General features: G+C 39.1%; 1 protein-coding gene across 1 annotated transcript in view; it reads left to right on the top strand.

Annotated features, from left to right (window-relative positions):
• ccdc85a.L (coiled-coil domain containing 85A L homeolog) overlaps positions 1–16090 on the top strand; it is a 137623-nt gene that overhangs the window by 7943 nt on the left and 113590 nt on the right. Inside the window, exon 2 of the mRNA XM_018262849.2 lies at positions 14820–15747. Coding sequence (XP_018118338.2) covers positions 14820–15747 — 928 coding nt within the window. The remainder of the gene's footprint in view (positions 1–14819; positions 15748–16090) is intronic.

The following is a 16090-nucleotide window of genomic DNA, read 5'->3' as shown; positions in this document are numbered from 1 at the left end:
CTGTCTCTGCTTGCGATGTTATTTTCAGGGATCTGTTGGAGTAAATCGTTCCAGGTTCCCTCATAAAAATGGGGGAAATCCTGGGCCCATTTATGACAAATGTGCTTAATACAGTCAAAGTTTGGGGAGCCAAGGGGTTTGGGGAGAAGCAGCCTGCAAAGTTATCGTTCTAGGGTGGATTCAGTAGCAGTGAGGGTTCCCTGTGGAAACTGGGCAAGAAAAGCATGTCTCAATTGTATGAACCTAAACAGCGATTGGTTTGATTGAATTCCTGTTTTATCTGGTCAAACTGTTTAAGTCCATCAGGCTTAACTATATCGTTTAAATGTTTGATCCCTGCAGCTGCCCATTCACTTACGTTAGGAATAGTCCTAAAGTGTACAAGGGCTTTATTTCCCCATAGTAGAGTCAATTTGGACCAGCTATTTGCCTTTTATATGTTGTAATTACTGTTTTTGAGCACCCGAATTACAGTCTACATGGGGGGTGTCAACTGATATATTGATCCGAGCCCCCTGTGCAGCTGGTTGGCCAGGGCTTCAAAGGAGGAGAGTAATGCCGCTTCTACCACTGTGGCCTGATTGTACGGTCTGGGAGGGAAATTGCGTGACTTTTTGTCACAAAACAAGGAGTTAAAAAAGTTTCCCCCTTACCACCCCTGATTTGAATATGCAAATTAGGATTCGGATTCTTTTGCAAAGGATTCGGGGATTCGGCCGAATCCAAAACAGTGGATTCGGTGCATCCCTAGTAAAAAATTTGGGAGGGCTAGCCCAACTTTATTAACCGGGGCTTGGAGCATCCAATAGCTATACGCGGCCGGTCTCCTGCCCATATAAAGCTTCTTACACAGGCTTCCAGCTTCTTAAACCATTTCATGGTTGGTATGATTGGTGCATTATGAAACACATAGAGGAATTTGGGAAGAAAAACCATATCAAGGTTGTTAAACGATTTCTGAGTTCACTATTGTCTATGGGGAATATGACAGATTTTGCTTAGTTGACTTTAAGGCCGGAGTAGTCCCCAAAATGTATGACTTCCCTCAATAGTTCTGTAAGATCCTCCCTGGGATTGGCCAGATACACCAACATACCATAAGCTTATAGCGGAATTTTCTCCTCAAGCCTCTGTATCTTAACACCATTGTCTGGGGGTTTTCCAGGTTTAGGAATTAGTATGATAGTGACTGCCTTTGAGCTTTCTGGTATCTTGGCCCCACATAGTATAGAGCTGAAAAGGGAACAAAGCGTAGGTGCCACTATATCGTTGTGGACTTTGTACCATTCTTTGGGAAGTCCATCTGGACCCATGGATTTCCCATTAGGGAAATCATTAATGGCTTCTGTAACTTCTTCTACTGAGATTTGTTGGTTAAGTGATTCAGAATCTCCCCCCTTTACTCTAGGTAGTACAATACTGTCTAGGTGTTGATTAAGGGATTCTGGGGGGGGGGGGAGCGGCACTGGCCTTTGGAACAATAGAGATTAGTGTAGAAATCAAAAAATTGAGAGAGAATCTGCTTCTGTTTTCTTGGAATGGTTGGCAGTTGAGTTGGTTCCCTAGATAGGATTGCTAAAAGTTTGCCACATTTATCCCCTTTATCACACCAGGAGGCTACTCTGCGGGGTTCCCATTGGGAGTATTTGTGAACAAAGGCTAGGTTAAAGACCCTTTGGGCTAGCTCAAGGCCCTCTCTTTGATGTGCAGATGGGTCTTTTACATAATCCTTTTCAGCTGCACTCAGTTTATCATGTAGGGCTTTTAGTTCTGTGCCCTGCTTTATTCTGGCTGCCTTGATTTATGAGATGTACTGTCCCCTTGCAAATGCTTTACTAGCATCCCAGGCTATTTGCTCAGTCGTGGTACCCTCATTCTATTCCCAGAACTACCTGTAGTGCCTTTTAAAGGGCTCACTGACCCAATCTTGGAGAAGACATTTTGGGGGAAGTTTCCACTGCCATTGTCCGCTTACCCCTCCTCTTTTTATATCTAGCTTTACTGGAGCATGATCAAAACATACTCTAGAAGAGAAGGAGCCATAGTCCACCCTTTGCAATGCCAAGGGGGAGGCCAGGGCCAAATCTATTCAAGAGAGAGCACAAGTGGACACTGTGTAACATGTGTACTGGCGTTCTAGGGGGTGGGACTTCGCCAAATGTCTGTAAAGTTAGCAGACTGAATCCAGTCTCCCAGAACCCCTGTGTCATTCTTAAGTGGTCTCAACCTATCCGCTGCAGGGTTTGGGACTGCATTAAAGTCCCCGCACCAAAAGTAAAGGGAGGTCCCAAATCTCAGCAACCTTTCCTAATATCATTTGTAGCAGCTTTATGTCACCTGGAGGAGGAGAGTACACATTGACCAATATCATGACATAGGTAGCAATTGTCACCTTGAGAATTATGTATCTCCCATACCCCGTAAACTTTGGGTTTAGCAGTTTTCCTGAACAGATTAGCTATCTGGGAATAAGAGGAGTATTCTGCATGTAATATGGGGCCTAGCCATTTTCTCTTTAGAGCTCAGATGTGTCTCTTGCAGTAAGATCCAAATGAAAGAAATTGCCAATACCTGTGCTTGCAGAAAACTGGGTGCTCCCAAATTTATTCAATGGTGCTTCAAGACACTTAACAAACGATCAAGCGTTTCGGGACCGCATGGCCCTTCCATCACTGAGGAAGGGCCATGCGGTCCCGAAACGTTTGATCGTTTGTTAAGTGTCTTGAAGCACCATTGAATAAATTTGGGAGCACCCAGTTTTCTGCAAGCACAGGTATTGGCAATTTCTTTCATTTGGATTCACTACTGGCGAGTGGCTAGGCCAGTGCCATATATACAGTACCTGTATCCCCTGCATTGACTTCTTGCAGTAAGATCACATCTGCCCCCTGTTTTTTAAGGTGATCTAATACCACTGACCATTTAACTTTATCGTTCAGACCCTGCACATTCCAAGATATTATCCTGAATTTAGTCAACTTTGAGAGTTGTATGCAGCTTAAAACAGTCACTACCACAATTCATCTTAAAACGTTTCTTGCAAGAGATGTGAAAAAAAGAAGATTGAAATGAGATAGAGGAAGGTTTACAAAACAACCCCAACTGTCCCTCCACCCGGTATCCCTGACAAAACATTTGGAGATACATTATTCCCGAAACAGGTTAACTGAGTAAGAACTCACAACGTAATCAAATAAACCAGTTTGTGCTTAACACCAAAGGCTTTTTCCTAACTGGTATCTCTCTTGTGTCTACTCAACCAGGTTCTTAGGTGTTACTGGTATAATCTTATCTGATGTTAGGGGTATGCAGCACTTATGCCATTTTTACCGATCCCAAAATTTGTGAAGGAGGGAAGTTCACTGGGCCCCAATATTTATTGTCCTATCCATGCATACGAGTTTCTCTTATCCAGGGCCAGAATGATCAAACATCCCCCAATGGTCATGTGCATAGTGGGGCTAGTGTCCCAGAGTCATGGATGCCCAGGACTTAATTACTTACATTGTCTTCCTTGCTGACTTTACTCCTCAGTGTTGTGGGGAGCATGCTGGACTGTTTTGCTACCTTGGTGGGCTGTTACGGGGAAATCCTGGGCATGCGTCCAGCCATCATCACTGAGTGTTGTCTGGCTGGTCAAATATATGCGATTTCCCTCCTTCTATTATTCGTAGCTTGGCAAAAAGAGCTGGTTATAGTTGAGCCTGAGGTCCCGAAGGCGTCTTTTAAACCTGTTAAAGGTGCTACGTTGTCTTTGAAGTGCTGCTGAGTAGTCTGAATACAGAGACACCCAGGTCCCCTGGGAATATATAGCTCCCTTTTTCCTGGCTGCGTGTAGTGCTGTTTCCCTGTCTTGGTAATTCAGGAGCTTGATAAGAAATATTCTTGGTGGAGCACCAGGGGGAAGGGGTTGCGTGGGCACCCTATGTGTCCTCTCAGCTACAAATTGTTGTGAGAAAATGTTCGCATCCAGCACGTCTTTAAGCCACTGCTAGTCAAAAAGTTCATTGTTTTGTGCCTCACTCTTTTCAGGGAGACCCACCACTCCACTTTTGCCTATTTTCCATATCTTCCATGCATTCTGTTGTTTGTTTGAGCAGTTTGTATAGTTGTGTAATCTTATTTGGTAATGGGGTAGTGCGGTCATCCAGGGTACTCACATGCTCCTCTAGGGCCCCAGTTCTTTCTCTAATGACTTGGACATCCTGCTTGAGCAATAATAATTCCACCTTGACCTCCTCAATTTTGGCAGTTAGCGTTGATGTAATTGTGGTTTGGCAGGTGGTAACTTTAGGATCTTGCATTGTAGGAGCTACAGCACCCTGCACTCCGGGAGCTGTTTCTGCCTGGCTCAGTTGTTCTGCAGGAGGAGGAGAGTTGCTGCCACCATCTTGTGGCTACGCGCATACTGCTCCAGCCTCGTGGCTGTCTCCGCTCGCACCATGTGTCTTTCCCCATTGCCGGTTTCTAGAGGTTGCCTGGATGTTCGCGATCCTATTTGGAGGAGGTAAGCCCAGTTGCAGGATCGGTTATGGGCTGCACAGGATTATGTTGTGCGGAGCTCTCTGTTCGTGCTGCTTACCGGCTCAGCATGCGGCTCCGCCCCAGATCACAACATGTTTAAATTGTAAAAGGGGCATCTTCCATTGACTTCTTTTAATTTCCTCTAAAAATTCTAGTTTTCCCCTTTAAAAACTCAACCAGAAAAAAATCAAGCTTCAATAAATAAATCAATAAGTGTAGCTGTAAAAACTAGAGGTAATTTCAAAAATTAAAGATGTGTTTTTAAGAAATTGGAAACATGGGAGCTTTTTTTTCTATTTAAAAAACAGATGTGGATGTGAATCAGAAGTGGAATGAGGAGTGGAACACAGGACATTTTAAATATGATTGTATTTCCAGTGAATCCCCAGTGTTTCTGAACCAATGTGGGTGTTTTGGGCAGCATGCTGCCCCCTAAAATCCTGCTGCCCTAGGCCCAGGTATCCTGTCCACAAGTCTGGGCATGCCTGCTTCAAAGAATGGGTTGGAATAGTCCCAGCAAAGCTCCTGTCATAGTACATCAAAGGGGTATAAGATAGTTAAAGCTAAAGAGCAAGAGCATTTTTGTTGTAATGTGCTGCATCTAGGGGAGGGCACAAGCTTATTTATAGTTTATTTATAGTATATAGTCAGACTATATTTTTAAAAACATCTACTGTGCATTTTTTTCAGCTTCCATTACTACAATGTAATTTAATGACCTACATAATAATGCTTACATGAATATCAGCATGGACAAGGTGTAAATCTTGTTCTTTGAGTTTGGTTTCTGTTCTCTTTAATGACAGTACTACAGTACTATATATATAGCAAATATATATATATATATATAGCAAATATATATATATATATATATATATATATATATATATATATATATATATATATATATATATATATATATATATAGAAATCCATCAGTAGAAAGCAGCGCACACTGGAATTTTTAAAAGTTTCATTTATTTATCAAAATTTAAAAATTTTGATAAATAAATTAAACTTTTAAAAATTCCAGTGTGCGCTGCTTTCTACTGATGGATTTCTGAATAATTGACACGGCAGCAGCACCTGGTACTTTACCATTCGAAGGTGTGCGAGAGACCAATTTTGTTTTTTCTCTATATATATATATATATATATATATATATATATATATATATATATATATATATATATATATATATATATATATATATATATATATTGTAGTACTGTCATATATATATATACAGGTATGAGATATGTTATCCAGAATGCTCAGGACCTGGAGTTTTCCGGATAATGGATCTTTCCGTAATTTGTATCTTAATACCTTAAGTCTACTAGAAAATCATTAAATAAACCCAATAGGCTGGTTTTGCTTCCAATAAGGATTCATTATATCTTAGTTTGGACCAAGCACCATGTACTGTTTTATTAATACAAAGAAATAGGAAATAATTGTAAAAAATTTGGAATATATCTGGATAAAACGTAGTCTATAGGATATTGCCTTTCCATAATTTGGAACTTTCTGGATAACAGGCTTCCGCACATCAGATCCGGCACCTGTATATGTTTATATTGCACAATGATGATAGTAGTTGGTGTACAATTTGTAGGCAAAGCACTTAGGCCTGTGAGTTTCTGGAATGGTTGAGCTATTTGGTGGATAGATGATCGCTCAACTGTAGCAAAACATTTTCTAGAACATAATAGTAGAAGTTTGCAGTAGTACCTCCAAGGTATAGAGAAAGTGACACATTCAATTAGAAAAGGATATTTTGACAAGAAACTAAAGAACTGGAAGTGTTTGGGGGATATATAAACTAAAGACATTAGAAAGTAAAGAGAGATGTAATAGGGAATGTGTTTTTCTCTGTGACAGATACAATTACAATATCTACTATGTATCTGAGATTTGCTTTACTAATGTCAGCAAGTTCATGAAGGTCTTGTGTACCTTTAAGCCCTGGGCACAGAGTGTGGGGGAGGTGATTTAGTGTTGAAAATACACACAGGTTTGCAGAAGAATAGTTGAAAAGCGTCATTGTTTAGTTCAGACCATCTGTTCTGTGTTTTATGCTAATTCTAATAAAGAAAATGTTCACAAATTGATGATTGTATCAGAGCCACTTGTGTGTGACAGGCACAGCATGGGCACAACACCAATGCCAACGCCGATGCCATGCCTGTCAATGAGAACACAAGACATGGCAGACGGGAGCAGACTGGCCTTTTTGCTGCTGGTCTATCTGCACCAACAGAGAAAACGCTGTGAGTGCCACTGTTTTGCACGATGTGTGATATTTCATGCTAAATGAAAGGGTAATTCAATTACTAAACAAATTTGAAAGAAAAACATAAGAGCATTTATTTGGGCTTATGTATAACAGGTACATAAACTTAATATGAAAATTTGATACACAGACTTGGACCATTTTCTCACCACCCTTGGGCTGGCAAAGTCCTTCAACCTCACCTGGTTGACATGATAGATTCTGGGACTTGTAGACCATCTGCTTTGTCAAGAACATGTTCACCACCCATCAGGTCACCTCCAGCTTACATTCCTCTCTGGATGTTAGGAACACTTCTCCTGCACTCCTCTTGTCCACCACCTAGCCTTCACCTGTCACTTCCTTATAGAGGGTAATGCAGGAAGTAGTCCCAGCCTATTGTCTTGTAGACCATCTGCTTTGTCAAGAACATGTTCACCACCCATCAGGTCACCTCCAGCTTACATTCCTCTCTGGATGTTGAGAACACATCTCCTGCACTCCTCTTGTCCACCACCTAGCCTTCACCTGTCACTTCCATATCAGGTAATGCAGGAAGTAGTCCCTGCCTATGGTCTACTTCTTCACATTTCATGAAACTGTCTGAGAGCCTTCTGTCTGCTCAGTGTAAACTGGAGGAGATAATTTGGGAAGTACAAATATTCTCTGGAAAGCAGAGAGACTTCATGACTCTCAGGCTTCAGGCACTGAAGACTTTGTAGGTGCTATGTAAATAAAGGATAATAATAACAGAAGTGTGCTCAGTAAATTACTGTGTTTCTAATGTAATTTAACTTAATTTATTATCTGTTTTAACTTGATTAAAAATATTAAACATTTTTATGTTGTCATGGAGTCTTATGTTTTTCCAATTTTAGCACTTAAATTTGGCATTCAATTACCTTGCTCACTGTTAAGATATCATACTAATACAGGTATAGGATCTGTTATCTGGAAACTCATTATCCAGAAAGCTCCAAATTACAGGAAAGTCCTCTCCCATAGACTCCATTATAATAAAAAAAATTTAGTAGACATTAGGACAGATTCAATTCAATGAGAAAAAGGTATATCACACGGGCAAGATTCAATTTTAGCTGCAATTCAATTCGGAAATATATCTCACTGGTTATCACGTGAAAACTCAATTGAAGTCTATGGGTAAAAAACTGGAATTGAATTAGGAAAATGTTCTCCATGAATTGACTCTTATCCATGAGTTTTCACGTGATAAACCACAAGAATCACTAAATTATTCTGGATAATAGATCCTATACCTGTACTTCTGTCTTACAGTCTTCAGTCTTCTCAAACTTACCATTTTCTCAAACCCTTTGATTAAGTTGTGGTTGCATAAAAACCGGGTGCACTGCCAAACAGAGCCTCATGTAGACTGCTAGTCCACATAGGGCTACCAAATAGGCAATTACAGCAACACACAGGAATATTTTTAATGCTCTGAATGTTGCTAACAGGTAAAAAAAAAAAGGTTAGGGACCCCCCACATTACACCGTACAATAACATTTGTGACAATTCTGTGTTTTCTACTTTTTGGCCACATTTGGGGAAAGTAAGAACTAGTCTGTACTGCACAGAGCCCTCTCTTAAACCAAATTGAACACCAAAGCAAGCTGGGCATGATTGCCCAAAATCCCAATCTCAATTGGGTAAAGGTTTCTTTAAAAGAATAAATTATCAACTTCACAACTTAAGGTGGCTGATTAGATCAAGTCAGCACCTTATCTGCCTGTGTATTGGGCGTTACAACGGTCTCCCCGATCGATATCTGGGCAAAATTGGGCCCTAGGGCCAAACGATCGGATTGACCCAATATCGCCCTGTGTTTGGTGGGCATATTGAGTAATAATGCATTTGTTTGGCCACCTTTAGGGGCCGATTCACCAAGGGTCGAATATCGAGGGTTAATTAACCCTCGATATTCGACTGGGAATTAAAATCCTTCGACTTCGAATATCGAAGTCGAAGGATTTTACCGCAAATAGTTCGATCGAAGGAATAATCCTTCGATTGAACGATTCGAAGGATTTTAATCCAACGATCGAAGGATTATCCTTCGATCAAAAAAACTTAGGCAAGCCTATGGGGACCTTCCCCATAGGCTAACATTGAGTTCGGTAGGTTTTAGATGGCGAACTAGGGGGTTGAAGTTTTTTCTTAAAAAGACAGTACTTCGACTATCGAACGGTCGAATAGTCGAACGATTCAAAGTCGTAGTCGAAGGTCGAAGTAGCCCATTCGATGGTCGAAGCAGCCCAAAAAACATTTCGAATTCAAAGTTTTTTTACTTCGAATCCTTCACTCGAAGTTAGTGAATCGGCCCCTTAGTCTTATAGTGAATTGCTGGACAGGCAAGTGTCCACATAGTTTTTGCTATATAGTGTAGGTAACTGTAGGTAAGAACAATTCTGTATAATTAGTTGCTCTTTAAGGCATAGCCTGATAATCTAAATAACATTTTTCTTTTTTGTTGTCTTTTTTAGCCCCCCAGACTCTTACTGCTTTGTACGTACCTATGCAAAGAAATGCGTTTAACAATTCAGAAGGTCAGACAACATTAATGTATTTAAATTATTCATGGGGAAGGCTTGAATAACATAATGTCTCATTCTCCTTCAGTTTTGTGTATGGAAATGTTCATTTAACAGTAGCAAATTTTAAATAGCGCCTGCTGTTCAAAGTGAGCAAATTGTCATATTCTCTAAATAGCTCGACATTATGAAGTCAGGTGGAATAGTACATGTAATCACGGTGCATTATCGAGTTGCTTTTAAAGCAGAATGTGCAATGCAGGAGAAAAATACAGATATGGTGTCGTGCCATAACTAGATCTGCGTTCATGCTGAAATTTTGATAGTGACAAAACAATAAGGAATTAAATATCGTAATTTCACCAGATTACATTTTTTGTCACAGAGAACATACCTCCAGCTATTGCTTGGTCTTTTCACATCACATCATGGGTTATTTTTTGGAAATACACATTTGCACATTAGAGGAACACATTAAAGCAATTTGCTCTTTTATTTCTTATTGGCTTGTTTAAACTCAGGTCTGATTCTTTGTAAAGCAATAAAATAAATCAAGGATTAAACGCAGGAAGACTTCTACAAAATAGAAGAGCAAGCACCAGTGCGGTCATCTAGTTTAGTGGGAAACTATATCGGATTTTTCAATTTAAAAAGACTTGCCATAGAGATCATTAGTATGGCCACACTATATATCTCCAGCCCACACTACTCTGCACAGCAATGCTCTGGCTTCTGAGCAGGAAATGTAATCCAATAAGAAATGACATATTTCCAGTGCAAGTTATATATTTTCAAGTATATACACATAGTACTTGGTTGCTGGTTTATTTGTTTCTTGTATTTATTCTGATTGTACCCTTTCCTTATCCTAACTTGGAAGATACCAACATATATTTATGTTGCATAAGCACATTAATTGCCATCAAATTGATTCCAACTAGGGATGGGCAAATTTTTTTCGCCTTGTTTCGCTGTGGAAATGACTCCCATAGACTTTAATGGGCGTCCACGACATTTCGCCGGCGGCAAATTTTTGGCCAAACGAAATGGGTCAAATTGGCCCAAGGCTTATTCCAGCCTAATGCAAAGTTTGGTCGAGCCTCCCGCAGATCAACAGGTTTATTCAAGTTAAAAGGAAGTCAGTATTGGGTGTGCACAAATGAATTATTATTATTATTATTATTATTATTAATAATTATTATTAATATTTGCCAATTGTGATTTATTATACCCCAAAGCTGATAAAAATCTGAATCCAAAAATACTCCATCTCAAATCTGTCAAGGTTATGCAGAAGTCAATGGCAGATGTCCCTGAAGTTGTTTATTGACATTGTGATCTGCGATGGATAATCCGATAAAGTCTGGGTCCGAAAAGTCGCTCACGTCAATTTTGAGACTGGCGTTAAAGGGATACTGTCATGGGAAAAAATTTTTTTTTCAAAATGAATCAGTTAATAGTGCTACTCCAGCAGAATTCTGCGCTGAAATCCATTTCTCAAAAGAACAAACAGATTTTTTTATATTCAATTTTGAAATCTGACATGGGGCTAGACATATTGTCAATTTCCCAGCTGCCCCAAGTCATGTGACTTGTGCTCTGATAAACTTCAATCACTCTTTACTGCTGTACTGCACGTTGGAGTGATATCACCCCCCTCCCTTTTCCCCCCAGCAGCCAAACAAAAGAACAATGGGAAGGTAACCAGATAGCAGCTCCCTAACACAAGATAACAACTGCCTGGTAGATCTAAGAACAGCACTCAATAGTAAAAACCCATGTCCCACTGAGACTCCTTCAGTTACATTGAGAAGGAAAAACAGCAGCCTGCCAGAAAGCATTTCTCTCCTAAAGTGCAGGCACAAGTCACATGACCAGGGGCAGCTGGGAAATTGACAAAATGTCTAGCCCCATGTCAGATTTCAAAATTGAATATAAAAAAATCTGTTTGTTCTTTTGAGAAATGGATTTCAGTGCAGAATTCTGCTGGAGCAGCACTATTAACTGATTCATTTTGAAAAAAAAAGTTTTTTCCCATGACAGTATCCCTTTAAAGTCAATAGGCGTCCCAATAGTGTTGATGCGAAGCGAAGCAAGCGACTTAGCGGGCGCGCGTCTAAAAAAAATGTTGCCGCCAAATTTTCGCGCGGGATTCAAGAATTTATTCGCCAGCAGCGAAATGTGGAAATCGACAGGCAAATTTATTCGCCCATCAATAGTAACCATGTGCAGGGCAAATATATTAACTGTGCAAACCAATCTGCCCTGTGCGAAGTTTATTAATGAGCCCCCCTGACATCTCCAGCTAGTTCAAAGAAATTGTTTATACATTTATTAATTCATCTTCAGTGGGATGCTAACTTAATATTAGCTCATTTTTGCCCCCCTGGAAATTTTTCTGCAGACACCCATGATTGTAGGGTACAATGTCTTCTTTTGGTTTTTACTGTCTTTCAAGAGTGTGTATTACTGTGAACCAAACAAATAATCTATATATAATATATATATAATGCTCTGATTGTCAAAAAATACTGAGCATTTCAGATTTAGCAATTTGCTTTTCAGGCTGAGCGTTTATTTTCAATGCTAATTTATTGATTTTTGATAAATTATCCCCATTTTGTTTAAACCACTGCAGAATGGAGTGGGAAATGATCAGTCAGAATACATGAGATTTTATTATTCATTTATTTGCATGTGATGTAAGTACTTCAGTGTGTGATATAAATACAAATTAGATTCTCAGCTTCACTGGAGGAGGCACTGATATAAACAACTGAATCTATATGTAGATGTATATGTATATTTGGTCAGTGCTTCAGTAAACAGAACTAATATACTGTCTTCAGTCACTTACAGCATTCTCTCCTACAGTGATGCTCAAGAATTTAATTTCTCTGTGTAGCAGACCTGTAGGTGGGCCTGAGAATATAGTTAGAGATTATAGTGTGACTTGCTGCCAGTGTATCCCAGATACCCTAGTGCTGTGGCCAACTTTCTGCAACTCCCAGCATTGTGTTTGTTGATCCCTTTAAGCACCTTCCCATCAGGTGAATCATGTCTCCTGGTGCACAGACCAGACACAGACAATTTGGAAATAACAGCAATCCAGTGGTTTGCTTCAAACAATAACAATAATTTATTTATTGAACAACGGCAGTAAGTCTTGGTCACAGCTTTCAGGCAGCATAGATCTTCAGCATAGATCTTTACCCTCAGGGTCTCTACATCTGTCACAACCAAATACGCACATAAATTAAAATCAGTTTTAATCAGGACCTGCCAGTAAGGATGAGCAAACTTTGTGGCTGGAACAGTTTTTCACTGAAATTCATGTTTTCAGCAGCACTGATTTTTTTGTGAATCTGCCCTATAATTTTGCCATGCAATTTCTTTTTAAGAAAAAAAACTGGAACACAAGAAAAAAAAAAGCAGAAAACCAGCCAGCATCATAATTTCAGTTTCTCCATGCATTGTGTAATACCCAAAAAAATACTGGAAAAAATGTTGTAAAAAACAGCCCAGTTTCACTATCTACCAGTGCTTTTTCCAGTTCTGGAAAGGAAACCAACACAGAGTGAGAACAGATAGTACATGCAAATGGAGCCATGGTAGTAATTGAACTCAGGACTGCAAGCTCTGGTGATGCAAGGGAGAAATGTTATCCACTGTGTCTTCTAAATAAAGGAAGGTCAACCCAATATTCTTTTGTGTTTAGAAATACTGTTTGAAATTTTGTGAAAACAGGATCTATTGATGAACAGAAACGGCAAATTCTACAATGGAGTTACACAATGGGGGAATTATGTGCTTTTGGGGCTTCGGTCTTGAAATATGTCATTAAATGCTGCCTTCCATTTTCCACCAGTGCAATTCGTCTTAATTCAGTATCTTCATTTTTTTATAACGCTTGCCCACAGATTTCACTTTGTCCTCATATAAATAAGAAATAAGACAGTGACTGATTAACTGAGCACTATGTAGCAGTGGTCCAATAAAATGCATTCATGAGATGTCATAAGAGCTCTGACACCTTTCTGACTGGTACATTTATAGTGTATTTTAAACAAGTTGCTCTTTGTCTTTCTCACTTCATCTGAAGGGCATGTGATCTCATTCAGGTCAGATGACGAACAGTGTGTGAGATTTAACCTATCAATCCTTTCAGCATAAAATAGTACCTTCCAGTGGAGCATGAAGTATTATCTCCTGTAGCAAAATATTCCAAACCAGTCATTTCTTGCATTATGAGGATACTACCTATCTTTTGTAAAACCTATAACCCTGTTGTTGAAAACATAAAAATAATGGGTTTTGACAAATGGCTTAGCAATATGGAATGCACAAAGAATCCATGTCATAGAGGTTACACAGAGTGCCCCTCCTGATTTATTGACTGATGGTTGGTATCTGTATGGCTTCTATAAAGTATAGAGAACCCAGATCATTCATTTAATTTTTGCATAAAGCCAATTACAAAGAGTAGGTGAATAGTCTCAAGGGCCAAATGACCGTGGTCAGTAAGAGGTCCATTGCTGCCCTTGATACATATGAGGTAGATGAAGGATGTGCTATAGTAATAGATAAGTTTCAAGGTCGTCTGGGGACTTTCATTTTATAATTATGTTTCCCTCCCTCACAGAACATGTAGCAGGAGAATGGGATCAAAACCTCTACCCTTTGATTAACTAATGGTGTCTAATCAATATACAGTACATGAATTAATTATTTCTATGGCCTATAGCCCCATAGGAATATCTGAGGATGCAGCAGCATCTAAAATGAAGCCTTTAAAGGAAGTGTTCAATATAAGAAATAAAAATTGGTAAATGGATAGGCTGTGCAAAATCAAAAATGTTTTTAATAATCTATAAAGGCTGTGAGTGATTAATATACTAGCCAGAACACTATTTCCTGCTTTGCAGCTTTAGGCAGTAACCAATCAGTAACTTGAGGGGGGTCTATGGCTCTTATCTTTTTGCTTTTGATTCTGAGCTGCATGCTGAGGATCAATTGCAAACTCATTGAACAATTATGTCATATGTGGCCCCCTTCAAGTCGTTGACTATCCGTTTCCTTTGTCATATCAAAAAATGTGGTTGAATGCTTTGAAAAATTATTAGTAGTATTTAGTATTAGTAATGCTGAGAATTTATCATTCCATGTTTACTTCTATTCTCTTATCTGGTAACCCAGCACAATTTCCCTCTCTTTATTTTTCCATTTGTCCCTCCTTCCTGCTCTTTCTCAAATAGTGTACACATAAAATCCAAGTCTAATCATTATTCCAGTAAGAGAAGGTATAATCTAATGTTGCTATAGGAATGCATTACTTAATCCTTAATTATTCATGTAAATTGTGATCTTATTTCCAGTAGTTCAAAAACAATGATCTATTTTTATATGTAGACAAAAAAAAGTTCACGTCTCTTTACCAGTCTATTGACACAGTCTATTTATCTTTTTAAGGATGTAAATCAGAAGCTGCAAGAAGATAATCAAGAACTTCGAGACCTATGTTGTTTCTTGGACGATGACAGACAGAAAGGGAAAAAAATTTCCAGAGAATGGCAAAGGCTGGGAAGGTATACATCAGGAATCATGCAAAAAGAGGTTACATTATATTTGCAGAAGCTGAAGGACCTTGAAGTAAGACAAGAAGAAATGGTCAAAGAGAACTTGGAATTGAAAGAAATTTGTTTTTTATTAGATGAGGAAAAAATTGGTGGAGTCGGAAGCCGATGTTCGATTGACAGCCAAACAAGCCTCTGTCAGTTAAATACAACTGCAAGTACGTTTTTACGAGATGTTGGGGATGGGAGTAGCACTTCTAGTGCTGGAAGCACAGACAGCCCAGATCATCACAAACCCAACCCAACTAATAGTCCTGAACACCTCCAAAAAAATAGGGGTGAAGGAAGCCCAGAGCAACAGAAACATGGGAGTGGCAGTCCGGATCATCTCCAAAAGAACAGGAGTTCTGCAAGCCCCGACCATCAGAAACATGTGAAAAGTGCAAGCCCAGAACATCATAAAAGCGTGGGTAAAAGTAGTCCTGAGCAGCAAAAGCATACTTGTAGTAGCCCAGAGAATCTACAGAAGCAAATGTTAAGTAGTAGCCCTGAACATTTTAAAAAGCATAGGTCTGGTGGTAGTCCAGAATACCAAAAGCTCAGCAGTGCCAGCCCAGAGCATCTTCAAAAACATACATTAAGTGGAAACTCAGAACATCTTCAAAAAGCACGGGGCAGTAGCCCTGAGCATCTCAAACCCCATTTTGGAGGTAGTCCAGAGCACCTCAAACTTTTGAGTGGGAGCAGCAGGGAAGGCACCTTAAGGAGACAAGTAGCAGATGAAATGTCAGCTCATCACAGGAGTGTGTACAATGGAATGAATGGTGGGTGAAACGCCTACTCAAATGACCATTTTCTTAAGCTGAGTTTTCTGCATGTCTTAAAAAAAAAGTCAGGATAGATATGCTACATATTTAAAGATCGTGCACAATTACGCACATACATAGTTTTGGCTTATTTTTTTTTACGGCTGGTAATTACATAAGGCACTTTTATTTGCAAATCAAGATTTCACCATTTAATTTAATTTAAAGAGCGAATATATATATATATATATATATATATATATATATATATATATATATATATATATATCATATTTATAAATAGTGTTATCAGTCTTATAAGTATACTTTTTTAAGTAACCACTTAAATATGAGTAAATAA

This window comes from Xenopus laevis, chromosome 5L (assembly GCF_017654675.1).
Source record: "Xenopus laevis strain J_2021 chromosome 5L, Xenopus_laevis_v10.1, whole genome shotgun sequence".
Taxonomy (NCBI): Eukaryota; Metazoa; Chordata; class Amphibia; order Anura; family Pipidae; genus Xenopus; species Xenopus laevis.
Note: the sequence above shows the minus strand (reverse complement) of the source record. Positions and strands in the feature narration are given on the sequence as shown.